The sequence below is a fragment of the Papio anubis genome, chromosome 13 (genome assembly GCF_008728515.1).
Source record: "Papio anubis isolate 15944 chromosome 13, Panubis1.0, whole genome shotgun sequence".
Taxonomy (NCBI): Eukaryota; Metazoa; Chordata; class Mammalia; order Primates; family Cercopithecidae; genus Papio; species Papio anubis.
Genome location: NC_044988.1, coordinates 65515721 through 65542936, shown reverse-complemented (window position 1 = coordinate 65542936; position 27216 = coordinate 65515721). Strand labels below are relative to the sequence as shown.

The 27216-nt window shown below is 46.9% G+C and overlaps 1 protein-coding gene across 1 annotated transcript; it reads right to left on the bottom strand.

Moving 5' to 3' along the window:
- Nucleotides 1-18008, bottom strand: POLR1E (RNA polymerase I subunit E). Its single transcript, XM_003911485.5, has 12 exons — nucleotides 17820-18008; nucleotides 17146-17249; nucleotides 15970-16046; nucleotides 14193-14278; nucleotides 10483-10541; nucleotides 9496-9640; nucleotides 7922-8029; nucleotides 7207-7303; nucleotides 4979-5112; nucleotides 2342-2423; nucleotides 1444-1575; nucleotides 1-247 (listed from the first exon to the last, which is right to left on the bottom strand). Exons 1-12 carry the CDS (start codon nucleotides 17893-17895, stop codon nucleotides 178-180), a joined length of 1170 nt encoding a protein of 389 aa, XP_003911534.2. The 5' UTR covers nucleotides 17896-18008; the 3' UTR covers nucleotides 1-177.
- Between the last annotated feature and the right edge of the window lie 9208 nt (nucleotides 18009-27216).

Genomic DNA, 27216 nt, shown 5'->3' with positions numbered 1-27216 from the left:
AAAAAAAAAAAAAAAAAAAAAACATAAAAATGGAAATGAATAGGACCAGCCAGTGGCTATGATGCAGCCAAAATGCCCTGTCTGGAAAGTATGCATCTAGGTAATCTTCCTCCGCTTTGCCAGACGGTCTGAGGTCTGGTGACGATGGAAGGACAGGGTGCCCGGTTGTGATCTTCTTCACTGCAGTGATACGAACACCCTTCTTTTGGAGATCTTCAGCCTCATGGCTTTGGCTATCTCCATCATCCTAAGGAAGACACAAACAGAACAACTGGAGAGACCCCTCAATGTGACTGTTCAGGGGGCTTCGGCCAAAGGTAGCACACATTCATGCTCCAGGCCATAAAGACAGAATCCCAAAGGTTGCCAGCAGGCGCAAAGCCCCTGGCAGAGAGGCAGGCAAGGTCCCCTCACCCACTGGGAACCATCAGCCAATTTCATTTTAATGTGCTGCCCTTCAAAAAGATCCATATGGGTGATGAAAAACCAGGGTATCCAGAGCCCTGTGAGCAAGTTTTTTTTTACCTCCCATAACCAAACTTTTAGCAACCAGGATTGAGCACTTGGTAGAATCTGACAGGTTCCAAGTACCTGTTCTCTTTTTTCAGCCTCACTGCCTGTGGGTACAGTTTGTGGACAGCCCTCAGAACAGTCCCTCCATGGACTGCTACAGAGTCCAGACAGAGGTGTGTTCACAGGCTCTCCTAGACACCCTCTGGGTTCCCGGATGTCAGATGCCCCTAAATCACTGACAAAGATCAGCTGACCCCACGGTTCCTGGGCAGCTCTGCCCCTACTGTCTGAATCTCCTCTACAAGGCCAGCCGGAGCCGAAAAGGTCACCTCCACCACCAGCTCTCCCAGTCTGGTCAGAGAAGTGCAAACATGACATCCCTGCCAAACGGAGGTTCCACCTGGCCTTGAACACCTCCCCTGGCAAATCCTTCCATCTGATTGTGAGGAAGCTCTTCTTACTAAGCTCAAATTGGGTTGTCCCACAACTTCCACCCTGGGCTGCACCCCTCAGACCCATACAGAATCCCGCTCCCCTGTGACAGCAATTCAGAGAATGGAGGCTGCCTGGTTATTCAGGAACAGAATGTTATGGAAAGGCTCAGGTCTCAAGGCCAACTACTCCCCTCTTGGTTGTGTAACCTTGAGAAAGTCATGTACTTTTCTGAGCCTGATTTTTCAATTGTTTTCTAGGGAAATCAGTGAGATAATGACATAATTTAAGACCGTGCCTAGCACAGAGAAGGCACTCAGTAATGTCTCGTTACTCATTCAGTCAATGATTCATTCACTGAAAATAGTCCTCTAGTTCCAAGTTGTTCCCACATTTAAACATCCTCAGTCCCCTTGGTGGTGCCTCATGCTTTCCAGTGGTACCAGAAATAAGACATCAAGGCACCCTGCAGGGAGCTCTTTATTCTGTTGTGCTCACCTTTTCTCACTGAGCTTCAAGTCCCCCTGTAACATTGTCAGGTCAATTTGGAAGTCATGTATGTGCAAGGCAAGTATGATCACATATGCAGTAATCTTCGCCTTCATAGAATCCGAAATTAAGTTCCGTAATCTAGAAAATCAGTGGCAATAAAGGAGAAACAAAATTAAACTCTCAATTTCTCCAAAAGCAAAATAAGAACATCCAACCCTATTCTCATATGCACTGAATGTCTTCCCAACTTCAGGAAAGGAAAAGGAATGTGGGTGACTTCTTTGCCCTTCCAAGGTTCCTGGGCCTCGCGCACAGTGGAGCAGTGGGCCAGTCCATGTTTCCCTCTGAGGTAGACAGAGAAGGCTGGGCCTACACTCTCCCTAGACACCGCTAGCGCTGAGTCTGTCCCCGCCTGCTCAGCAGGGCTGCTGGGAAAACAATCATCCCGAAATCAGCTGTGCTGATTCTTCCAAGCACACTCTAGAGCAGAAAACATACTCCAGGCAAATGGCAGGAAGGAAGCCCGGGGCAACGCTTGCGGGTCTTTCCTGAGTCACCGAGTTGGGCTGCCCTTTTCTGCAACACTGCCTTTCCGCAGAACACCAGCTCTGTGGGACATCAGGAAGGGCTCTTCAAAAGTATGTGAAGTAAAACAAGTCTTTATTGGAGGACTTCCCAGAGCTTCTAAGATTCCCCAAAAGTAATACTTTTCCAAAAAGGACAGAGTATGTCATATTTAGCGTTTGCTAAACTTACTGGGGCCCCAGGAGCCTTCCAAATGGCAGCAGTCTCTTCAGCACTGCATCTCTGTGGACATGGAATTGAGTCCAAGCCCCTGCTGCTCACTCCCGACCCTCACCTACTTTCTCCTGCACAGGAAAAGTCCCAGAAACCACCCCCTGACCTGCCATTGTTGTACGTCAAGCAGGTAAAGTGCTTCAGCAGTTTGGTGTTGATGATGTGGGGAACTCCAGGTCCCAAGGCACCTACAACACAAAGTTGAGTTTGATCATTTTCTCTCAAAACCCTCAGGCCACACCTCCACCATGAGTTGAGAGAAAAGCCAGGAGCTGAGCCACTGTATGACCAGAACCAGGTGGTAAGAGAAGCAGGGCCCACAAAGCAGAACGGCCACATCGAAATGAAAACATGCTTGGTGTGCTTCAGCCTGCAGCTTGTCCTGCACAAGAGATGCTGGTGATGGGGCAGTGACAAGAAAACACAGCCGGAGGCCTAAGGACGCAGATTTAACATGACCTTAGAAAACAAAAATTGTGCTGAAAGCTCAGGGAGAGACGGGGAAAGCTGGAATTGGAATGTGAAAATAAGAACTAAGTGGCCAGAAGCAGTGGCTCACACCTGTAATCCCAACACTTTGGGAGACCAAGGCAGGCAGAACACCTGAGGTCAGGAGTTCAAGACCAGCCTGGCCAACACAGTGAAACCCCACCTCCACTAAAAATACAAAAATTAGCTGAGTATGGTGTAATCCCAGCTACTCGGGAGGCTGAGGCAGAACAACAGCTTGAACCCGGGAGGCAGAGGTTGCAGTGAGACGAGATTGCGCCACTGCACTCTAGCCTGGGCGATAGAGTGAGACTCCATCTCAAAACAAAACAAAACGAAACAAAACAAAAAAAAACTGGCTGGGCATGGTGGCTCACACCTGTAATCCCAGCACTTTGGGAGGCCAAGGCGGGCAGATCATGAGGTTAGGAGTGCAAGACCAGCCTGACCAACATGGTGAAACCCCGTCTCTACTAAAAACACAAAAATTAGCCAGGTGTGGTGGCGGGCACCTATAACCCCAGCTACTTGGGAGGCTGAGGCAGAATCCCTTGAACCCAGGAGGTGGAGGATGCAGGGAGCCGAGATCGAGCCACTGTACTCCAGCTTGGGTGACAGAGCGAGACTCCATCTAAAAAAAAAAAGAACTAAGCAAATACAAGCTGAGTGCGGTAGCTCACACCTGTAATCCCAGCCAGCACTGTGGGAGCCCAAGGAGGGTGGATCACCTGAGGTCAGGAGTTCAAGACCAGCCTGGCCAACATGGAAAAACCCTGTCTCTACTAAAAACACAAAAATTAGCTGGGCATGGTGACGCCCGCCTGTAATCCCAGCTACTCAGGAGGCTGAGGCAGAACTGCTTGAACCCAGGAGATGGAGATGGAGGTTGTACTGAGTCAAGATCATAGGACTGCACCCCAGCCTGGGTGACAGAGCGAGATCCTGTCTCAAAAAAAAAAAAGCATGACTAAGCAAATACAGTCATGTCCCACATTACGTTCTTTTGGTCAATGACAGGCCACATATGTGACAATGGTCCTGTAAGATTTTGTTTGACACAGGGTCTTGCTGTCACTGAGGCAGTGGTGCATTCATAGCTCACTGTAACCTTGAACTCCTAGGCTCAAACACTCCTCCTGCCTCAGCCTCCCAAATAGCTGGGAGTACAGGCGTGCACCACCCCAGCTAATATTTTTATTTTTTTGTAGAGACAGTGTCTTGGTATGTTGCCCAGGCTGGTCTCAAACTCCTGCCCTGAAGTGATCCTCTCACCTTGGCCTCTCAAAGTGCTGAGATATAGGCATGAGCCACCATGCCCAGCCGGTCCCAAAAGATTATAATATCATAGTTTTACTATTCCTTTTCTGTTTAGATACATTTAGATACACAAATGCCGTTGTGTTACAATTGCCTATAATATTCAGCATAGTAACATGCTGTATAGGTTTGCAGCCTAGGAACAGCAGCTTATAGCATATAGCCTAGGTGTGTAGTAGGCTATACCATCTAGGTTTATGCAAATATACTCTGTGATGTTTGTACAATGACAAAATTGCCTAAGGATACATTTCTCAGAACATATCCCCATCATTAAGTGACACATGACTATACTGAAAAACAGGAGTATAGACTATTGGATGCCCAATCACAGTAACAACAACTAAATACGCCTTGTGCCTAAAACCACAGACATCTCCTCCTCGGTTTCCAACTCTGGGTAGGTATGAGGGTGTGACCCACAAAGCGTCCTGGCTACAGGTGACACTGGGTTACCATCAGATTGACGCTCTCCTGTTAGAAATAAGCTGACACAACACAAACCTGCCACAAGCTTTCAAGATACATATGTGTAACTCATAAGCGCTCTCTACACACACACACACACACACACACACACACACACACACGGCTGATGTTTGTTCTAACAGTCCCTTAAAATTTTCATTTTATTTGACCTGGATATTCTACTTTGCCTAATGCAGAATAGAAGTAGCAAATGTTAGCTCTGGAAGGACCCTGAACTCTCATATAATCCAACGTGGCCCCAATTTTCAGATGAGAAAATGGGAGATCCAGAGAGAAAAAGGGGTCTGGCAAGTCCCCTCGACATGTCAGCAGTACCAGCAGGAATCTCACAGTTGACAATAAAGACTTGGACAGACACATTGATTTTCTTCTCTCATTAGAACTGATCTAAGAATTATAGACAAATAAACTGGAAACAATTAGAATTAAATGTTTACCATAGACTTACTTTTCCGCTTAACTACCCTCTGAGCTCGAAATTTGATGAGGGTATCCAGAAACCATATGCATCGGGCCTGGCGGTCTCGGCTCTCCACGTCTGATGGCAAAGACTTCAACGCTTCTATCACAAAGGTGCAATGGCTAAAACAAGGAAAAGAAAGAGAGGCTTGTGTCAGGGTAAGATGGGCTCTGTCAGGAACTATTTCCCTCTCACAACAAGAGCAGCAGGCACCTCTCACCCCTGACACACTCAACAGCTAATGAAAGCCTGGGCAACAAGGCAAGACCCCATCTCTACAAAAACTTAACCAGCATGGTGGCACACTCCTGTGGACCCAGCTACTCGGGAGCCTGAGGCAGGAGGATCACCTGAGCCCAGGAGGTCAAGGCTCCAGTGAGCTGTCTGCGCCACTGTACTCCAGCCTAGGTAACAGAGCGAGACCCTATCTCAGAAACAAAAAAACAAATGAACAAAAGCAGCTGATGAAGGCCAGTACGCTCAACACTCCTTGTAACAGGAGGAACATGGTTTAGTGCAGGGATCAATACAGGGCTAGACAGTAAATATTTTAGGCTTTGGAGGCCATACAACCTCTGTTGCAACTACCTGACTCTGCCATTGCAGTGCAAAAGCAGCCACAGATATTACTTAAGTAAATGAACAGGGCTGTGATCCAATAAAACTTTATTTATACTTTACTTACTCACAGGCAGCAGGCCAGACTTGGCATGTGGGCCGTAGTTTGCTGACCTGTTTTTATAGTCAGGAGCATACACTCTGTAGTCAGCCTGCCTGGGTTTCAATCCTTTCTCTGCCATTTAATGTCTTAGGCAAGTTTCTTTTTTTTTTTTTTTTTTGAGACTAAGTCTCACTCTGTTACCCAGGCTGGAATGCAATGGCATGATCTTGGCTCACCGCAACCTCCATTTCCTGGGTTCAAGCAATTCTCCTGCCTCAGCCTCCCAAGTAGCTGGGATTACAGGCATGTGCCACCATGCCTGGCTAATTTTGTATTTTTAGTAGAGATGGGGTTTCTCCACATCGGTCAGGTTGGTCTTCAACTCCCGACCTCAGGTGATCCGCCTGCCTCGGTCTCCCAAAGTGCTGGGATTACAGGCGTGAGCCACCACGCCCAGCCAGGCAAGTTTCTTGACATCTGGTACCCTAGTTTCTCCATCTATAAATTGGGGCCAATGATAGTACAGGTACTCTTCTCCTAAGGATTTTTTCTAGATTAAGAGATGATGCCAGTAAAGCTCTTAGAACAGTGCTTGGCAATAATGTTAAGGCTCAGTCAATGCTCACTATTATTTTCAGGCACTGTTCTGCTAGCAAGACCCTGGACTCACAGAGATAAAAAGGCTCTTCAAGATCATCTCATAGCTGCCTCATTTTACAGACAGAAAAACTGAGGTTTCAAGAAGGGAAGATTAGGACAGAGCTCGGGGACTCAGTTTTCAGACTCCCTGCTCAGAGTTCGTTCCTGCACCGGCCCGAGTCACAATCACATTAAGACAACTATGAACTAGTAATGAGCTCTTTTTTGGAAATATCTTTGAAGAGAAAAGAAAAAAAAAAGTAGTAATAATAGTAATTCCAAGGCACTGGAAAGGTGCTAGATTTCAATGACAAGCAAAATTTAAAAACAAAAATTGGAGGAACAAACCTCAGATTGACAACTCTTCATCAAAATCAAATTATTAAAAGAAAAAACTCAAAAGCAAAAAAAAATCTCACCATCATCCTAAAAGAAGCTGTTTTAATGGGAAAGGGGAGGGAGAAGGAAATAATCTCTGAATTATTTAAAATATACAATATTTTAAATACATAAATTGAATGTTAGAAAAGCTCGCCTACCATATCGTCACAGAGAAACCATCACTTTGGACAGCACCCATTCCCAGGCCAGCATTTGGGCCCTGTCAGTGACAATCAGCATCAGCATGACACTGGGTGACACAGGCCAGCTCTGGTTCCCAGCCCCAGAGTAGAAGGCCTCACCACCCTTTGCCCTGTCACAGGTCCCATGCACTCAGAGACCAACCATCTCCCCTGAATGTGACCCACAGCTCCTGGAAGCCCAAACATTCAAGAAAACACTGGCTCACTAATGTTCAAATGCTGAACAGACATACCTCCTCACTGACTGACACCCAAAGGACCTGCACAGTGTCTGACTACTGTTGTGTCCCAACAGCACTCCCCAGAATCCCCATCTGCTTAAGTAAGGGTACCTGTTCTCCTCAATCATCTTCAGTATTTCTTCTGATGTGACGTTCCTGAAAGCTTCAGATGGGCTCTGAAGAGCTTCATACTCAGCAGGGGAAAGAACTAGTTACAGGTCAAGAATATAATCCAACCAAAATAGAAACATCCAACTAGCTAGATCATCTCATAGCAGCGTCATGTCACAGACAGGTAAACTGAGGCTCAGAGAGCCGAAGATCACACAGGGCAGATCACATAGGGGCAGAGCTTGGCGACTCAGTTCTCAGACTCCCAGCCCAGAGCCCATTCCCTGCCCAGGCTTTTCTGCCTTTTCTCATCACAAAGCCACTGCAGACATTTTCCTTCTAACTGGACTCATTGAGTGGTGACATTCTAAGTTCCAACCCTTCCTTTTACAAAAGTGGTCTGCCCTAGACTTTGGGCATTTGACTGGTTCAAAAGTCTTATTTTGACTATCCATGGAGAGTGACCCCAAAGGTCTGAGCTGTGGGCATTTGGCATTTTGCTGAGGAATGGATTTGAATCCCAGGGGCTGGTCCCTCAGCTAGTGAGGAAGCCAAGTTAACCTCCTGGCAAGAGCACTGAGCAACTGCAAAGGTTTGGATGGAGCTCTTGTGAATGTCACAGAACACAGACACCCTCAGAAAACCTGACTGTGCACTCACATGCAAACATCTCCACTTGTGAAATAAGGCAGCTTTTCTACTGCAAGAAGGATACGATCTTCAAATTTATACACGTCTTCAGGCTTGGTTGCATCATCATAGCAGGGAGGAAGGTAGAGGGAGTCATCTTGCAAGTCATTGTGGATAGCATCACTGACCAGAGCTTTTCAATAAAGAAACAATCCACGTATCACCCTCTTTGTTTCCAGTTCCCCAACATTCTTTTCAGTCTGTACACTTGAGACCACCAACAGTCCAGAAACCCCAAGTCTGAATGCTTCTGCCAAAGTGACTTGGCCTCTCCATCAGGCTGACTGCTTCAGGACTGCCATGTTCACTCATGAACAAACACGAGCTAGGCACTGGAGAAGGTGGAGGTGGCAAGATTCCCCTCAGGTAACTTAAAATAGAGTTAGGACAGACAGCTGTGCTAATACAGAAACATTTGTAATACAAAATGAGAGAAACTAAAAGTGAGGGATGTCCAAAATAGCCTTTAATGGCTTAACTTCTAGAAAAATTTACCACACATTGTAGGTGGAACAAAACTTTCAGAATATAACACTGTAACTGTCCTACAAGAATAACTATGAGGCCAGGTGTGGTGGCGCACACCTGTAACCCCAACATTTTGGGAGGCGAAGGTGGGAGGATGGCTTGAGCCCAGGAGTTTGAGACCAGCCCAGGCAACATGGAAAGATCCCAGTCTCTCCAAAAAACTAAAACTAAAAAAATTAGCTGAGTGTGGTGGCACACATGTGTGTGGTCCCAGCCACTTGGGAGGCTGAAGTAGGAGGATCACTTGAGCCCAGGAGGTTATGGCTGCAGTGAGCCATGTCTGCACCATTGCACTCCAGTCTGGGTGATAGAGCAAGACCCCTTCTCCAATAAATAAATAAATAAATTTGTGAAAGTGTTGAAATCTATATAATCATAGGGTATGGAAAGATTTTCCAAAAATTACTAGAATTCCATTCTTAATAGAAAAACTGCTCTGCCCAGGGCACAGTGGTGTGTGCCTATAATCCTAGCTACCTGGGAGGCTGAGGAGGGAGGACTGCTTGAAGCCAAGAGTTCAAGATCAGCCTGGGCAACACAGCAAGACCTCATCTCCAAAACTGGTAAAAAGAAAAGCTGCTCTTACACAAACTTGCTTTTATGTTCAATTTGAACAATAAATACATTTTAAAATAATACAATTAAATACTCCAGGGGCTGAATACCGGAAACAGAGCCACCGATCCAAAGTGAAATGCCACCTCTGGAGGCTCACTTCCATCAACACATCAGCCTTTTTGACCAAAGCTTCCCTGCAACTCACAAGGAGAGACCTGAGGCCTTCTCCCTCCTCTGTGCCCTGTAGGCTGTAACCCCAGCGCCATGACCTCGGCAGGCACGTATCCATTCCATGTCTGTCCCTGTACTTGACTGTGAGATCACTAGAAGACAAGGCCATGTCGGATGTTTCTTACTACTTTCAGAGCCTGTCCCTGAGAAGGCCTTCAGCAAGAGGCAGAAAGGAATGCAGCCCTAGATCCCAGCATTCCATCTGTGGATAGGTAAAAGATCTCAAGAGAAGAGAAAGCTGTCATTATGGGCAGACTCTTACCCCAAGTTCCAACTTCTTACCAGTCACACCCTTCGTATCAATGATAGTCTCTGCAGCTTTAGCCACCGCCTGATTCAAAGATTCATTGCCAACTCTGTTCATTCTCCTGGCATTCAGAGCTCGCTTCTGTTTGGTGGTACCAAAGGCTTCAATACAAGAATCCATCTGTGTAAGAGATAAACCTGGTTACTGGGAACAGGGCAGGTAGGCGCTGCCCCTCCTAGCTGTGTCACTATGGGGACACTCTCAGCATCCCAGAGCTATCACTACCTCACCTGTGAATAAGACTGAATCGCACCTATTTACCTCACAGGACTGCTGTAAGCACCAAATGATATTAACAGATTGGCCAATCAGTAGCATCTCCATCAGTAAGATAAAAAGACTTGACTAGGATTAGGGCTGGGAAATCTGTAGCACACAGCTTACCATTCTCCCATTCTATACCCATAACAGACAGGGATAATAGATTTACCATTCTCCCATCCTATACCCGTAACAGACAGGGCTAATAGATCACTGACTCTTTCCCCTGAGCCAAAAGGTAGCCTCACATCCCTTCTCAATACAGTGCTCCACATAGCACCAGAGACTCAATCAATTTGCCATCTTGGGGTGAGATGACCTTTGTAGGGACCTTCTACATTGAAAATCCTCAAGTTTACTTTGTTTTAACATGAATATTTTCAGGCTACAACCAATATATTCTAAAACTTGGACTAAATCCTAAAAACAAGCATTATGCTACACTTGTATCAGCCCAGAGAACCGACTCCAAACACTGGCACAGAGCTGTGTTCAGCTGCCCGAGATGGCAGCAGGATTGTTCTCTGTGGGACCAAGGAGGCTTCTGCAGGCACAAACTAACTGTCCAGAGAAACAGACTGAATGAGTTGGGAGCAGCCAGGGAGACCCTTGTGTTCAACAAGCTCATTTCACTGATGGAGAAACCCAAGGTGTAGAAGGAACTTGCTTAAGGTCCCACATCTTAATTCTATCACACTCACCTTTTCTCTGTAAGTTTTGGTCTGACTGTCTAGTGCCAGTTCACTCTCAACTGATACATCTGTCAAAACACACAAAAACAGAGAGAAAGAAAAGTCAATTGGGAGGCCTACAAATAGTAATAAATATTCATTTGTCTCTCTAAGAATAATAGATTTCTTTACTATAGGACTTCCCTGAGCCTAACATGAGTGTACACTGTGAATATTTAATATGTAGCTTTAGTACACAGTTAAAAAAACTTGGAGAATAAATTAGAGAGCCAAATCAAGGGGTCATCTGGCCCAACCCCTTCATTTTAGAAATTAAAAAACAGAAAGCCCACAGATGAAATGACTTGCCCCAGGTCAGTTCACCAGGTAGAGACAGGATTAGAAAACAATCCTTGGCTCTTTCCAGGAAATAATTTTGCTTTCTTGGTGAAAGACCTAAAAGCAGGCATAAACATGAGGTATGTGCTACTTATACGATGCTTTCTAATCATCTACAAAGTACTCAAATAAGGGGCAGTATAACCTACTAGACAACAGCACAAGCTCTGGAATACAAGCTCCGCCATGCCTGACAACAGCACAAGCTCTGGAGTACAAGCTCTGCCGTGCCTGACAACAGCACAAGCTCTGGAGTGGCCTTGCCTGTTATCTCAGACATCACCCCTGATAAGGTCATCTAACCTCTGTGCCAATTTCATCATTGGTAAAAAAGAAAAAAAAAAAGAACAACAGTACTTACTCCAGAAAGTCGGTGTGTGCAAGGAAAGTGCTTGGAACAGTGACTAGCATACAGTAAGGACTTAAATGTTATCTCTGTGTGTGTGCTAGCTAGAATAAACTCATATTTACTAATTTCTTACATATAAAAACAAAAATGTGTTTAATCAACATGTTAAATTACAATTTTCCTTGCCTCCTTGGATTTTACAAGAACAGTTGGAGGATGACTTAAATATAGTTATATATGTTTGCAAAGCAGGGGGACACCTAGGAAATTCACAGATGGGTGTCAGGACTCAAGAGTCCTTTAAAATTACGTGTAGGGCCAGGCACGGTGGCTCCCTGCAATCCTAGCACTTTGGGAGGCCAAGACGGGCAGATCACGAGGTCAGGAGATCGAGACCATCCTGGCTAACACGGTGAAACCCCATCTCTACTAAAAAATACAAAAAACTAGCCGGGCGAGGGGGCGGGCGCCTGTAGTCCCAGCTACTCAGGAGGCTGAGGCAGGAGAATGGCGTAAACCCAGAAGGCGGAGCTTGCAGTGAGCTGAGATCCGGCCACTGCACTCCAGCCTGGGCGACAGAGAGAGACTCCGTCTAAAAAAAAAAAAAAAAAAAAAAAAAATTATGTGTACAATTTGGCCGGGCACGGTGGCTCACACCTGTAATCCCAGCACTTTGGGAGGCCAAGGTGGGTGAATCACTTGAGGCCAGGAGTTTGAGACCAGCCTGGCCAACGTTGTGAAACCCCATCTGTACTAAAAATACAAAAATTAGCCAAGTGTGGTAGCACACACCTATAACCCCAGCTACTCAAGAGGCTGAGGCAGGATAATCGCTTGAACCCGGGAGGCAGAGTCTTCCATAAGCCCAGATTGCACCACTGCACTCCAGCCTGGGTGACAAAGTGAGACTGGGTCTCAAAAAAAAAAAAAAATATATATATATATATATATATATATATGAAATTCCATATTTAAAAAAAAACCCCATGTATTTGTGTATTACATATGTTTCTCAGAAGTAGGTCCAGGTCCTTATCAGATTCTCAAAAGGGATGGAAGAACTGCTTTGAGGGAATAAAGCTGGAATTAATGCCCCTGAGGTATCAGGCAGATTCACTATGCTCCCAGTGATACTTTCTTGTCTACTACCCTATCCTGCCATGGTTCTCAGTATTTAAGGGCATCACTAAGATTCAAGTTCTGAGATTTAAGGAACAGAAGCCCCTTGAACAGAAGCCCCTTGGAAGATCTCACTCTAGCCCTGAGCATTTGAAGATGACAAAGCAGAGAAGCAATGTAAATTCTTCCACTGGATTAGGGGAAAAAAATAGATCTTCCCCAAATTAGTGCAGAGACTTGTCCTCAACATGAAAGTTACTATACAACTTAATAAGCAATTTCCTTTGTCTACCAGAAATTCTAAAACCTCTTTACCCCAACTATAACAGTTAAGAATTAAGAAAGATCCCTTTCAGCCAGAACCACCATCTTGCAGTAATTCATCAAAATGACGAACAGAAAGGGAAAGAGGAGAGGAACCCGATACATGTTCTCTAGGCCTTTTAGAAAACATGGAGTTGTTCCTTTGGCCACGTATATGTGAATCTATAAGAAAGGTGTTATTGTAGATGTCAAGGGAATGGGTACTGTTCAAAAAGGAATGCCCCACAAGTGTGACCATGGCGAAACTGGAAGAGTCTACAATGTTCCCCAGCACACTGCTGGCATTGTTGTAAACAAACAAGTTAAGGGCAAGATTCTTGCCAAGAGAATTAATATGCAGCACATTAAGCACTCTAAGAGGCGAGAAAGCTTCCTGAAACACGTGAAGAAAGATGATTAGAAAAAGAAAGAAGCCAAAGAGAAAGGTACCTGGGTTCAACTGAAGCACCAGCCTGCTCCACCCAGAGAAGCACACTTTGTGAGAACCAATGGGAAGGAGCCTGAGCTGCTGGAACCTATCCCCTATGAATTCATGGCATAATAGGTGTTTAAAAAATAAAAGACCTCTGGACTGTAAAAATGTTTCTCTTTATTGAGCAGAAGTGTAGTGTCCTCTCCCCCAAATATTTAAAGCAAATTTTAATTATGTCCTAGTTCATTATATAATGTCTTTACTATTCAAATTTAATGTACCTCTTGCTGAAAGATGTGAGGTAGCTTATTGTGCAACAAATTGTTTGTGCAACAAATTCGATTGTTTAGAAAATAGCCAGGTATTACGTATGAAATATTTGTACTGGTTTGAAGATAGACCCTCGAAATCATCAAGGAAGAAATAAAATAATTTACAAAAATAAAAAATAAAAAGAATTAAGGCAGTTCTTTGAGGGAAAAGATTTTATATCAGACATGTCCTCTAATATTCTGCTCTGATCACTGCTCAGCTTGCTTTTATGAACCTCTGATCTCAAGTCTCTAAACACTATGGGGACAGGATCTGTGTCTGTCTTGCTTACTGCCACATCCACAGCCCCAGCTTGGTGCCTGGTACATTAGGTTATCAATAAGTGTGTGCTGAATAAAAACTCTAGGCTGGGCGCAGTGGCTCACACCTGTAATCCCAGCACTTTGGGAGGCCAAGGCTGATGGATCACCTGAGGTCAAGAGTTTGAGACCAGCCTGGCCAACATGGTGAAACCCCATCTCTACTAAAAATACAAAAATTAGCCAGGTGTGGTGATGTGCGCCTGTGATCTCAGCTACTCAGGAGGCTGAGGCAGAAGAACTGCTTGAATCCGGGAGGTGGAGGTTGTAGTGAGCCGAGATTGCACCACTGCACTCTAGCCTGGGTGACAGAGTGGGACTCCATCTCAAAAAAAAAAAAAAGTATACATATATAAAACCATTTTCTCAACATAGACAAAGCAGAAAAAACAGAATAAATAAAAGTAACTACAAAATGTGTTTTGTAAATCTAAAACTCAAGCCAACTCATCCAGCAAACCCAAACTATGCATTGTTTCTGACAGCTTTCATGACTGGGACCTACCTGAAAAGAGTGGCTGCATGTTGAATAATTCAGCATCGTATACTTCCATTTGGCCAGAGGTCTTGTTCAAAATTCCCACAAAATGCCTGAATAAAGAAGGAATAATACAAGTAATAACGGATTATTCAAAAGTATTATTTGTACAGCTTCCTTTTTTTTTTTTTTTTGGAGACAGAGTCTTGCTGTCGCCCAGGTTGGAGTGGAGTGATCTTGGCTCACAGCAACCTCACAACACCTCCCGGGTTCAAGCAATTCTCCTGTCTCAGCCTGTCGGGTAGCCGGGATTACAGGCACATGCCACCATGCCTGGCTAATTTTTGTATTTTTAATAGAGATGGGGTTTCACCACGCTGGCCAGGTTGGTCCAACTCCTGACCTCAGGTGACCTGCCCCTATCAGCCTCCCAAAGTGCTGGGATTACAGCTGTGAGCCACGCGCCTGGCCCTTTTTCCTGTTTAAAAGTTCTCAACCTTGCCGGGCGCGGTGGCTCAAGCCTGTAATCCCAGCACTTTGGGAGGCCGAGACGGGCAGATCACGAGGTCAGGAGATCGAGACCATCCTGGCTAACACGGTGAAACCCCATCTCTACTAAAAAATACAAAAAACTAGCCAGGCGAGGGGGCGGGCGCCTGTAGTCCCAGCTACTCAGGAGGCTGAGGCAGGAGAATGGCATAAACTCCAGAGGCGGAGCTTGCAGTGAGCTGAGATCCGGCCACTGCACTCCAGCCTGGGCGACAGAGCAAGACTCAGTCTCAAAAAAATAAATAAATAAATAAAATAAAAATAAAATAAAAGTTCTCAACCTTCTCTCTGCCCACACACCTGAGAAATGCATCACCTACTCATGGGTAACAATAATCTCCCTCTACCCCTACCCCACAGCAATTCTCTGCATAGAGAGGGAAAAGGAAAGGATAGGATGGGATGGGAGGATATGAGGTTCTGGAAAACAAAGAAAAAAGCTACCAGGTGATTCTGGTAGTTGATCACATTCGGGCTCGCTGCTGTACTATAATGGAAAACTCTTTTGGGGTGTAGGAATCTAGAATTACACTAGAATTTATGGCACAACAGTTTTATGGAGGCAAAATCAAGTAAACGGGAAGGAGACCAGTTGGAACTAGGGCATCGTTGAGAGGGGAGAGTGCAGGGTTAGTAGTTCTCAGCACCTATACAGCAATCTGACCTCTATTGGAGTATGGTCCAGTAAGGCTCAGAAAGGGCCTGGTTTGTAGTTCATTGTTGGGTACCATCACAGGGCCCTGTCTGCATCATGCCAGCCCCCGAGAGCGATATAGTTGAGGTTGGACAATCTTCATTGTACAGACTAGGGGTCAGTGATAGGCAGAGTTACCCAGCCACTCAGTCAAACAGCAGCACAGAGGGATGGGAATCCCAGGCTTCTCTTTCCCAGCCCAGAGCCTTCAACACTACCAAGTTCTTTACCTATCGTTAGTTCCCAGGTAAACTTCACGCAAGCTTTGACCTACTAGTCACACATTCCAAATTAATGGAGAGAGCTGCCTTTTGGAATAAGACAGCTATAAACAAACAAGGTTACAAATGAGGTTTTTAGGAAATTCAAGTTATCTTTCCTTTCCAGCAATGTCTACAGGTGAGGGGAAGGGCTCTATGTCTAATAGGAACACAGGAATCACCTAGTAAACCGCTCTAGATGGCTCCTACTGCCCTTAAAACAGACAGGAAACAGCAGTGCCAGTGCTGCCACCACTCCCAACCCCATCACCCTTCCCGCTGTCCCTTCCCCTGCCATTACCTGCACAAAGTGTTGCATTTGAGGGCTCCAGTACCAAAATTGTTTCCCACATAGGAAAGTCTATCTGTTTCAGCTGCCTAAAATGCAGAGAGGAGAAACTCCATTTACAACCAATGTTGAAAGGTATTAAGCATCATCTCTCTTTTCTACATTTGCTGAGGCTTTTGAATCCAGACTCACAATGGATTAGAACTAGTTCATCTCTGGCAGATGATCCAGCTCCACTCTCTCTAAGGGAATATGGGGTGTCCCTGCGGGGGAAGCAAGACAACTTTTGGAAGAGAAGCCTCAGATGGTGCTAGCTTCTAAATGGTATGAAAAGCTCTTGGGGGAATTCTATCCCAAGACTTGAGAGAGAGGCCCTGGGCTTCTAGCACTTATAGGCATGCAACAAAGTGATTCTGTAAGCAATCTCTCTTTGGCCCAAAGTCCAAGCCCTTTTTCACCTTCTTTGCCCATCTCTCCCATGACTGTTCTTTGTATACTCTCAGGACCATGGCCGATTGACTCCCCAATCATAAGCAAGCTTTCCTGCTTCTCTGCATTTGTCCTCGCTATCCTTTTCACTTAGAACACCAAACCTTGACTGCCAAACCCTCGTTCCAGCCTTCAAGGCTCAGCTCCAACATGACCTCCCCAAGGAAGGCATTCTGGCAGAGACCTCTCCTCCCACTGAGCTCACTCTGCCCTGTACTCTTCCGCACGTGGCCTCAGAGCTTTGTGTAAAAGTGTCCCTCACAGCCAGTTCTCATCTCTCTAGAGCAGAGGTTCTCAATCCAGGGAAATCCACTCTGGTGCTACTGGCATCCAGTGAGTAGAGACTAGGGATGCTGCCCCCACAGCAAAGAATTATTGGCCCCAAAAGTCAATAGTCCTGAGGTTAAGAAACCCTGTTCTAGAGTATGAACTCCGAGTGGGGCTAGGCCTGATTTGGCTGTTTTCCTAGAAGCTTGCAGCACAGGGATACAGAGGAAGTTCCATAAATGCTTGTTGAAAGAATAAATGAATGAAAGATGGAGCCTGTCCTCACATCCCAAGTTGCTGGGCATCAGAGTTCTTCAAAGGTCCATTTGCTACTACTCTCCTGTTTCTCCCCTCACTCCCTCCCACACCACCCACTCCCAGGCGCCTTCTGAGCCCTGCAGAGTGGAGACAGCTGGCAACTGCTTCACTTACCAGGATCCGTTGATTCCTCTTCCTGGGGTTGGTGGAATCTTTGTTCTCATACAAGGTAAAGCGCATGTTGCCCGGACTCTGTAGCTTCCCGTTGGAGAACTGGACTGTAAGAGTGCAGCCCAAGAATCAGGTGAGAGCAGAAGGCCACACAATGTACGGTGGGACTAGACTGTCACTGGGAGGGAGTGAGTGTCAGAATGGGGATGGCAAGGAAGCTCGGGTCCTGACCCAAAGGGAACTAGAGGAGATCCGGGGCCAGCTGAGAAGAGGGGTTAGGGAGGTGGGAGAACCCTGGGGAGGGGCTGTGACAGGGGGGAATGTCTCGCGGAAGGAGGCTGACAGCAGACGCCTGGTCCACACCTAAAGTGACAGAAGGAACCCCTGCCCAGTGAAGAGAGGGAAACGGGGGAGGTGGGAGACCTGGTGGGTGAGGGGACAGCAGGGTCCTGGACACAGCCCTGGGGAGCGGGTGAGTGGGATGTCCCAATCCGGCTGGGCGGTAGTGACAGAAAGACGGACAGGGCAGCCCCGACCGAGCCCAGGAGAGTGGTGGAGACTACAGGCGTCCTGGCCCCGCTGGGGAGAAGCCTAACGGAGTGCGAGGGGACAGCTGAGATACCGAGACGGAAGGGGGTAGGGTTAGAGGAGCACTGCTCCAGCTCTGCAGTCTTTACCCAGTACAGCTCTCTGGCTCCCATCGGGCGCCCCACAATACTGCCACCTCGCACTCGGCAACACCTCCGCCGCCATCTCGCCTGTCTGTCCACCAAGCACAGCAGTTAAGACAGCAGTAGCCACAAACCCGCTTTTAAACACGCGGGAGCCTAGGCCGCGCGGCGGGCCGGAAAAGGCGTGGCCCCAGCCGGGCACCGCCCACAGTGCGCGAGCCGCGTGTCCCCGCCCCCCGCGCGGAGAGGCGCGGTCTCCGCCCACAAGGTGCCACACACTCGTGCGACTGGCCGAGGCGCAGCACGTGATTAGCTCAGCGCTCGCGTGCACTCTGGGTTTTGTAGGTCCAGAGCCTGAGGCGTCCTACGGCTTTAGCCTAAACTTGCTGTGAGCCTTCTTCCGGCTCAGCACAGTCTAGAGAGAGTGTTGTCTCTCTCCTACCGTGACAAACACGTCTTCCCAAGACCTGAAAGACCAAGTTCAAATTTAGAATTCTCTAACAGGAACTCCTTGAGCCCCAACTAAATGTGGCTGCTGGCAAAAAGCCGCCCCTCTCTAGGACCTCCCACCCACCCACGTGGACATCCAGTTCTAGGTACAAGCTTTGTCCACAGTCCGACAAACAGCGCCCCGCAATGCGCTGTGGCGTGCACACATGTGGCCCGATCAACCCTGAGGTGATGGAACAGAAGCCCAACCAACCCCAGAGCCTTTGGGCAGGAGATTCTGGATTGAAATAGAAGAGGGAGTCCGAGCTGATAGACATGTCCCTTTTTCACTGCGGATTCAACCATTCTTCTGCACGGGGAGTTTTCAGAGCAGAAAAAAGGCAAAAGCAGGACCTTTAAGCATGGACCCTGGCCGAGGCCCCCTTTGCCCAAAGATGCGTGCTATTGAAGGGCAAGAACTCAGGCTGACTCCCCTCTGTCTTCCAAATCACCTTCTTTCAGGACTCTTTTCCTTCCACACATCCTCACACCCGCCTCCAACACCCAGAATCCTAGGAATAATCTTAAAGCCTGCAACTTGTCACTCTTTTCTAATTACCCAGTCTCAAACTTAAAGAAACACTGCAAGAACTTTTTTTGCAGGCCGGGCGCGGTGGCTCAAGCCTGTAATCCCAGCACTTTGGGAGGCCGAGGCGGGCGGATCACGAGGTCAGGAGATCGAGACCATCCTGGCTAACATGGTGAAACCCCGTCTCTACTAAAAATACAAAAAACTAGCCGGGCGTGGTGGCGGGCGCCTGTAGTCCCAGCTACTTGGAGGCTGAGGCAGGAGAATGGCCTGAACCTGGGAGGCGGAGCTTGCAGTGAGCCGAGATCGCCACTGCACTCCAGCCTGGTGACAGCGAGACCTCGGGCTCTCAAAAAATAAAAAATAAAAAAAAGAACTTTTTTTGCCCTGAACCATTTAGAGTAAGCTGTCAACCTGATACCCTTTCACCCCTGAAGACTATAGTATTTCCTACAGACAAGGACATTCCCTAAATAACAACACAGCCATCAGCAAATTGCCAGGCGCAGAGGCAGAGGCAGTTCTATCCCTTGATTCTAGGAATTTGAGACCAGGCTGGGCAACATAACAAGACCCTGTCTCTACAAAAAATAATCATTAGTCACATGTGGTGGCACACGCCTGTCGTCCCAGCTACTCAGGAGGCTGAGGTGGGAGGATTGCTTGAGCCTAGGAGGCAAAGGCTGCAGTGAGCTGTGATGGTGCCATTGCACTGTAGCCTGGGCGACCAAAAAAAAAAAAAAATTAAACAGAAAAGAATCAGGAAATTAACACTGGTACATTACTACCATGTAATCCTCACATCCCATTTAAGTTTACCATTGTCCCAGCGTTTGTTGTTTGTTTGTTTTTTGAGATAGGGTCTCAGTCTGTCACCCAGGCTGGAGTGCAGTGTTGCAAACAGGGCTCACTGCAGCCTTGACCTTCCGGGCGCAAGTGATCCTCTCACCACAACCTCCAAGCTAACATACAGGTGTATGCCACCACAGCCAGCTTTTTTTTTTTTTTTTCTTAATTTAAAAAATTTTTTTGTAGAGACTAGGTCTCACTATGTTGCCAGGGCTGGTCTCAGACTCCTGGGCTCAAGTGATCCTCCCACCTTGGCCTCCCAAAGTTCTGGGATTACAGGTGTGAGCCATTGCAGCTGGCCCAATCATGTTTTTATAGCAAAAATGTCCTGTCAAGAATCATGTGTTGCATTTAGCTCTCATAGCCCTTCCTCCCTTGGAAGGCTACCTTGCTTGGCCCCACCTCATGATTTTGGATTGAATTGTTCAGGGAAGGAAAAGGGAAGAAGAAAGAAGAAATAAGGATGAAGAGCTTAATTGTGTGATTGTCTCCCCCATTGATCATTTTTCTCACTAAACTTATTTGGGGTTAACAATAAACACTTTGGGGGTTAATAAACAAATTTATGTTTGTTTTGATCACTGCTTTATCTCCAACTCCTGAACATAGTAGACCCTCAATAAATATGGAGTGAATTAATGAATGACACGGCAAAGAATGGGCCTGAATTATCACTAATCTTGGAAGCCTAGCACAGGGACTGGAACTCAAACATGTTTGGGTTGAAATCAACTAGCATAGGGTTTACACATAACAGACTCTATAAATGTTTTTTGGTTGAATTAAAATGTGAACAGTTAAATCAAAGTTAAAGGTGACCAAGATAACAGTGGCTATGATGAGCCAAGTATAATTCTTAAGAGAAGTATCTTGGTCCCTTGTGATATAGGAACACATTGTATGGCCTTGTTACTCAAAGTGTGGTCCATGGAAATAGCAGCCTTGACATCACCTGGGAACTTGTTAGAAATGTAGGATCTCCAACTCTATCAAATCTTCTGAATGAGGATCTGCAGGTGATTCATGCGCACTTGAAGTTTAGGAAGCACAGTTGTACCAGACTGATTTCCTTTTAAGGCACATCTTTGCCAGTCAGATAAATTCTGTGAAAGTCCCCTTGATTGACTGTTTTGTAGCAAGGAGAAAAGGTGAAGAGTACAATACACCCACTGAAGCAAAAACTCCTAGAATTACCACAGGCAAGAATTCCAAATGACAGATATTCTATCCATGGAAGCAAAGTGTTGATGGTCGGGTAGGTGGGAAGGGGATCATACTATACCCCTGTGTTGTTTAATTATTTAACAGTTATTCAAAAGACACACCTACCACACCATGTACATATACATACGTGCCTGTATAACTGGGATGGGGCAGGATGGAGGGAGCCCTTCTTAGGCATTAACCAAAATGCAAAAACCTATAGTGGCCTCTTTTATTTTTTTATTTTTTTTATTTATTTATTTTTTGAGATAGAGTCTCATTCTTGTTGCCCAGGCTGGAGTGCAGTGGCGTGATCTGGGCTCACTGCAACCTCCGCCTCCCGGATTCAAGCAATTCTCCTGCCTCAGCCTCCTGAGTAGCCGGGATTACAGGCACCCACCACCACGCCTGGTTAATTTTTATAGTTTTGGAAGAGACATGGTTTCACCATGTTGGCCAGGCTGGTCTCGAACTCCTGACCTCAAGTGATCCACCCGCCTCAGCCTCCCAAAGTGCTGGGATTACAGGCGTGAACTACTGCGCCTGGCCAAGTGGCCTCTTTTATATTCAAATCGTGGATAATCACAGGCAGAATTTAACACATAATTTTTTTTGGAAATTTAGTTTGGAAATAATGCAGAGACACCTGGAGTTCTCTTTTAGTATCATTTTTCAGAGAAGGAAAATGGTTTTCCAGAGGGGGAAAGGAGAGGGACAAAAGCAAAGTCCTCCTTTCCTTTCCTGGGGTAATATCTCCATCTGCTGGTGTTTCAGAATAACACTAACAAAGACCTGAAAAGGCTAGTCAGATTCCATAAAGCGACTCACCCTGTACTCTGGTCACCCAGGCTGGAGTGTAGCGGCGCGATCTCAGTTCACTGCAACCTCTGCCTCCCAGCTTCAAGCAATTCTCCTGCCTCAGCCTCCCGAGCAGCTGGAATTACAGGCGTGTGCCACCACGCCCAGCTAATTTTTCTATTTTTAGTTGAGACGGGGTTTCAACATGTGGCTCAGGCTGGTCTCAAACTCCTGACCTCATGATCCGCCAGCCTCAGCCTCCTAAAGTGCTGGAATTACAGGCGTGAGCCATTTTTGTGTCCTGTTCTATGAATTCTCTATTTGTATCCTTTGCTTACTTTTACAGTTGGTTGTTGGTCTTACTGAGATACAGGAACTCTTTATATATTAAGGAACCTAGCCTTTTAAATCTATGTTATGGCCGGGCACATTGGCTCATGCTTGTAATCCCAGCATTTTGGGAGGCTGAGGCAGGAGGATTGCTTGAGGCCAGGAATTTGAGACCATCCTGGGCAACACAGTGAGACCCCATCTCTACAAAAAATAAAAACTTGCCAGGCATGATGGCACATGCCTGTAATCCCAGCTACTAGGGAGGCTGAGGCAGGAGGATTGCTTGAGCCCAGAAGGTCGAGGCTGTGGTGAGTCTATCATGCCACTGTACTCCAGCTTGGGTGACAAAGTGAGACTGCCTCTAAAAAAATTTTTTTTAAGTCTATGTTATATGTTGCAAATAGTTTTCTCTGTTCTTTGTCTTTCAATTATGGAATTTTTTGCACAATTGAAAAATGTAAATTATTGTTTATCTTCGTTTATCAGACTTTCTCTCTCAGGCTTTGTATTTTGTTTAAAAACGTCTACTTTAGGCCGGGCGCGGTGGCTCACGCCTGTAATCCCAGCACTTTGGGAGGCCGAGGCGGGCGGATCACAAGGTCAGGAGATCGAGACCACAGTGAAACCCCGTCTCTACTAAAAATACAAAAAATTAGCCGGGCGCGGTGGTGGGCACCTGTAGTCCCAGCTACTCAGGAGGCTGAGGCAGGAGAATGGCGTGAACCCGGGAGGCGGAGCTTGCAGTGAGCCGAGATCGCGCCACTGCACTCCAGCCTGGGCGACAGCGCGAGACTCCGTCTCAAAAAAAAAAAAAAAAAAACGTCTACTTTACTCCAAGATTATAAAATACATTGTTTGGCCAGGTGCAGTGGCTCACATCTGTAATCGCAGCACTTCGGGAGGCCAAGGTGGGCAGACCACCTGAGGTCAGGAGTTCAAGACCAGCCTGGTCAACATAGCGAAACCCCACCTCTACCAAAAAATACAAAAATTATCTGGACATGGTGGTGTGACCCTGAGTTCCAGCTCCTTGGGAGACTGAGGCAGGAAAACTCCTTGAACCTGGGAGGTGGAGGTTGCAATAAGCTCAGATCATGCCACTGCACTCCAGCCTGGGCGACAGAGCAAGACTCTATCTTAAAAAAAAAAAAAAAAAAAATTGTTCCAGGTTTTCTTCTTTTGCTATTATGGGTTAGTTTAAAAAATATCATATTTGATTAAATTGATATTAAATTTGTTGTAAAAAGTCAGGTGTTACCACTTGAGGGTAGTTGTCCATGTTCTCTGGCATTTTGAAGAATTGGACAAAGCACACAAACAAAGCAAGGCAGTGAAAGCAGACATTTATTTATTTATTTATTTATTGAGATGGAGTTTCGCTCTTGTTGCCCAGGCTGGAGTGCAATGGCATGATTTCGGCTCACCACAGACTCCACCCCCTGGGTTCAAGCAATTCTCCTGCCTCAGCCTCCCCAGTAGATGTGATCACAGGCATGTGCCACCACACCTGGCTCATTTTTTATTTTTATTTTTGTTCTTTATCTTTTTTGAGACGGAGTCTCGCACTGTTGCCCAGGCTAGAGTGCAGTGGCGTGATCTCGGCTCACTGCAAGCTTTGCCTCCAGGGTGAACGCCATTCTCCTGCTTCAGTCTCCTGAGTAGCTGGGATTGCAGGCACTCGCCACCTCGCCCGGCTAATTTTTCTCCTTTTGGTAGAGAAGGGGTTTCACCATGTTGGCCGGGCTGGTTTCGAATCCCTGACCTCAGGGGATCCGACTGCCTCGGTCTCCCAAAGTGCTGGGATTACAGGCACAAGCCACTGCACCTGGCCGGTATTTTCATATTTCAACTGTCAGGCAGAAAACGGAGGGCTTACAACTGCCACGGAGCAATTGCCACGCAGAAAAAGGTAGGGGTGAAAAGGAAGTAGCCTCTGATAACCAGTCAGCAGCAGTGGGTCTGAAGGTCACTGCCTCCAGATCCTGTTCCCCTGCCTCACAGGTAGATATCCAACTTACTTTTTACATGACTGTCTTGCTTATTCTTTCAATATTATCTCCCCTTATGAATCTTAGAATTTAGTTGTCTAATTTCAAGAAGTATCTTATTGATACCTTTTTGGGGAAATATATAGATTACTTTAGGAATAATTTTGTCAGCGATTTGAAAATCTAAGCAACCTGAAATTCCAGGTTTTCCTAAATACTACTAAAGTAACAACACCTGTTGTAGGAACTAAATTGCTACAGCAGTCTGTAAAACTAAAAATTAAGGAGGCCCTCTTTTTTTTTTAAACGGAGTCTCTCTCTCTCGCCCAGGTTGGAGTGAAGTGGCGCAATCTCGGCTCTCTGCAACCTCCGCCTCCCGGGTTCAAGCAATTCTCCTGCCTCAGCCTCCTGAAAAGCTGGGATTACAGGCATGCGCCACCAAGCCCAGCTAATTTTTTGTATTTTTAGTAGAGACGAGGTTTCGCCATATTGGCCAGGCTGGTCTCAAACTCCTTACCTCAGGCAATCCACCGGCCTCGACCTCCCAAAATGCTGGAATTGCAGGCGTGAGCCACCATGCCCGGCCTAAGGAGGCCCTCTTAAAACATCTCACCACCACCTCCACTCCTTCCCTGAATGACATTATGAACATTTGATAGTATCCTTTCACACTCAGCCAGCCATACATTCACAAACTTTTACGTGTACCTCCGCATGCAGGTACCTGTATGTATGTATGTATGTAAGTGTGTATGTATATATGTATTTATTTATTTTTCTGAGATGGAGTCTTGCTCTGTCCTCCAGGCTGGAGTGCAATGGCGAGATCTCGGCTCACTGCAACCTCTTTCTCCCTGGTTCAAGTGATTCTCCTGCCTCAGCCTCACGAGTAGCTAGGATTACAGGCGCCCGCCACCATGCCCAGCTAATTTTTGTATTTTGTTAGTAGAGATGGGGTTTCGCCATGTTGGACAGGCTGGCCTCGAACTCCTGACCTCATGATCCACCCTCCTCGGCCTCCCAAAGTGTTAGGATTACAGGTGTGAGCCACCGCGCCTGGCCGCAGGATTTTATTACTTTCGTTTTGCATCTATGGGAGCCTTAGTCATGAAGGAGCCACGATACTTATCAAATTTTTGTAATCTTTAGTTGCACATTTAGGTTTGTTCTCCACTCCCCCTCTCCCCCCACCCCCGCCCCTTGTACTAACAAAGCTGTGGTAAAGAGCCTTGGGTTTATTATTCCACATCTTTGTATTTGGGTAGCATATATTTCTAGAAAGGAATTGCCAGCTAGAAGGGAAAAAACGCATGTTTTAAATTTTGATAGATACTACGAAGTGATAGTCAAACAGGGCATCAGTGATGCTCCCGACCACAATATAGCAGGTGTCCACTTCCACACACTCCTAAGTTCTGAATATACAATTTTAAAAAGTTTTGTAAGCCTGTAAATCTGAGTAATCTAGGTCATGGCATTTACCTTTGAGAGCCGCATACGCAAAAGAATCTCTCCTATTGCCTGGCTTACTGTCATCATTCCATATTTTCTTTATTTTACCAATGAATCTGGCAGTAAAATATGTGTGATGGCTATAGAGTGTCAGCGAATCTTAAGGAAAAGAAACATCAGACTCCACCGAGGCCTTCAAGAAATCCATGCAAACAGGTTGCTTTTTGATATCAACACATCCGACCGGTAACTGAAGGGATGGAATCAGCTGTAGGGGTATCCGGTGTGTTCAATTCTGTAAAGCGGAGAGTTCCTCCCCCGGCCTCTCGCAACGAAATCTCACTCTGTGGCCTAGGCTGGAGTGCAGCGGCGCGATCTCGGCTTACTGCAACCTCCACCTCCCGGGTTCAAGTGATTCTCCTGCCTCAGCCTCCCGAGTAGCTGGCTGGGATTACAGGCGCCCGCCACCTAATTTTTGCATTTTTAGTAGAGACGGGGTTTCACCATATTGGCCAGGCTGGTCTCAAACTCCTGACCTCAGGCCATCTGCCCGCCTCAGCCTTCCCAATTGCTGCGATTATAGGCGTGAGCCATCGCGCCTGGCCAGGAGTTCCATTTTTATGGAAGCTCCTCCAAGACCCTTAACCCCCACCCCGAGGAGAACACAGCCATGTTCGCGAGCCTGCCTTTGTCTCCAGAGCCAAGCAGCGCTCCCAGACAAGCTGCACAGGAGAAGGAAGCTTTTTTCTGCCGTCCTCACCCGAAGAAAGGGGGCTTCTTCCCTGGCCCCTGTGCCCGATGCTGAGGGCTCGGGTTCTCTCTCCCAGTGTGCACCTGGAAACCCGAGCGTCGCCCCGGCGCTCGCACTTTTCAGACCGCGTCTCATACAAGTACGCGACCCTTCCACGTTTGGGACATGAATGGGAGAGCTTAGCGCTTCCTATTTTGTTTTTTGGGGTGCGGGTGATTATGAATCTGGGCACGGAGACGACAGGCTTATGTGACCTGCGGCCCAGTGCGGGGCCAGGCGCCAGGCTCCTGTGGCGCCACCGTCTCCAGACGCGCAGCCACCCGGCTGGACGAGGGGCGGGGTCCGACCTTTTTTATTCGCCGTTTTTACCCTGGACTTCGGCTTAGTTCAACCTAAAGAGCCTCTTGGAATCTTATCTTTCCCAACATCCATGAAGTGGGAACTCAAATCTCCAACCCCGTACTTGTGTGTGTTCAGCGAAGGGAATTCACCCCGGAAGAAGAGCCCTGGGTCACTAAAGGGCCGGGCACCACGTGGGTGGAAAAATCCTTCAGGACCAGCCAATGGCGGTAAGGCTGCCCTGAGGGCCCGCCTCTCGGGCGCCCTCAGACTTCACGCAGTCGTTGTTATGATTGGCGGAATTAGGCGGAAAGCCCGCTTGCCTAAACCACAGAGGGTTTTGATTGGTTGCAGCGAACAGCTGCATTTCTATAGTCCAAACCTGGAGCGGTTTAGTGATAAATCCCGCCCTAAAAGGCATTTGTTAACCGTTGTACGTGTTGTAAGGCAAAGGGTGATTGGTCAGAGAGCTCACGGAATCAGTCGGTAGTAAACACAACCAGACTCCAGGGACCGTGGATTGGTCAGTTTTTCTGGGGGCCAAAGAAATTCCTCCGGGTTCCGCGCGCCGGCTGGCTGCACTCCTACCCCGGCCCCGCCCTCCCCGTTGCTGATTGGTTGTAACCCCACCGGGGGAGGAGGAAAAGGGCGGAGTAGGCGCTCTTGCATTAC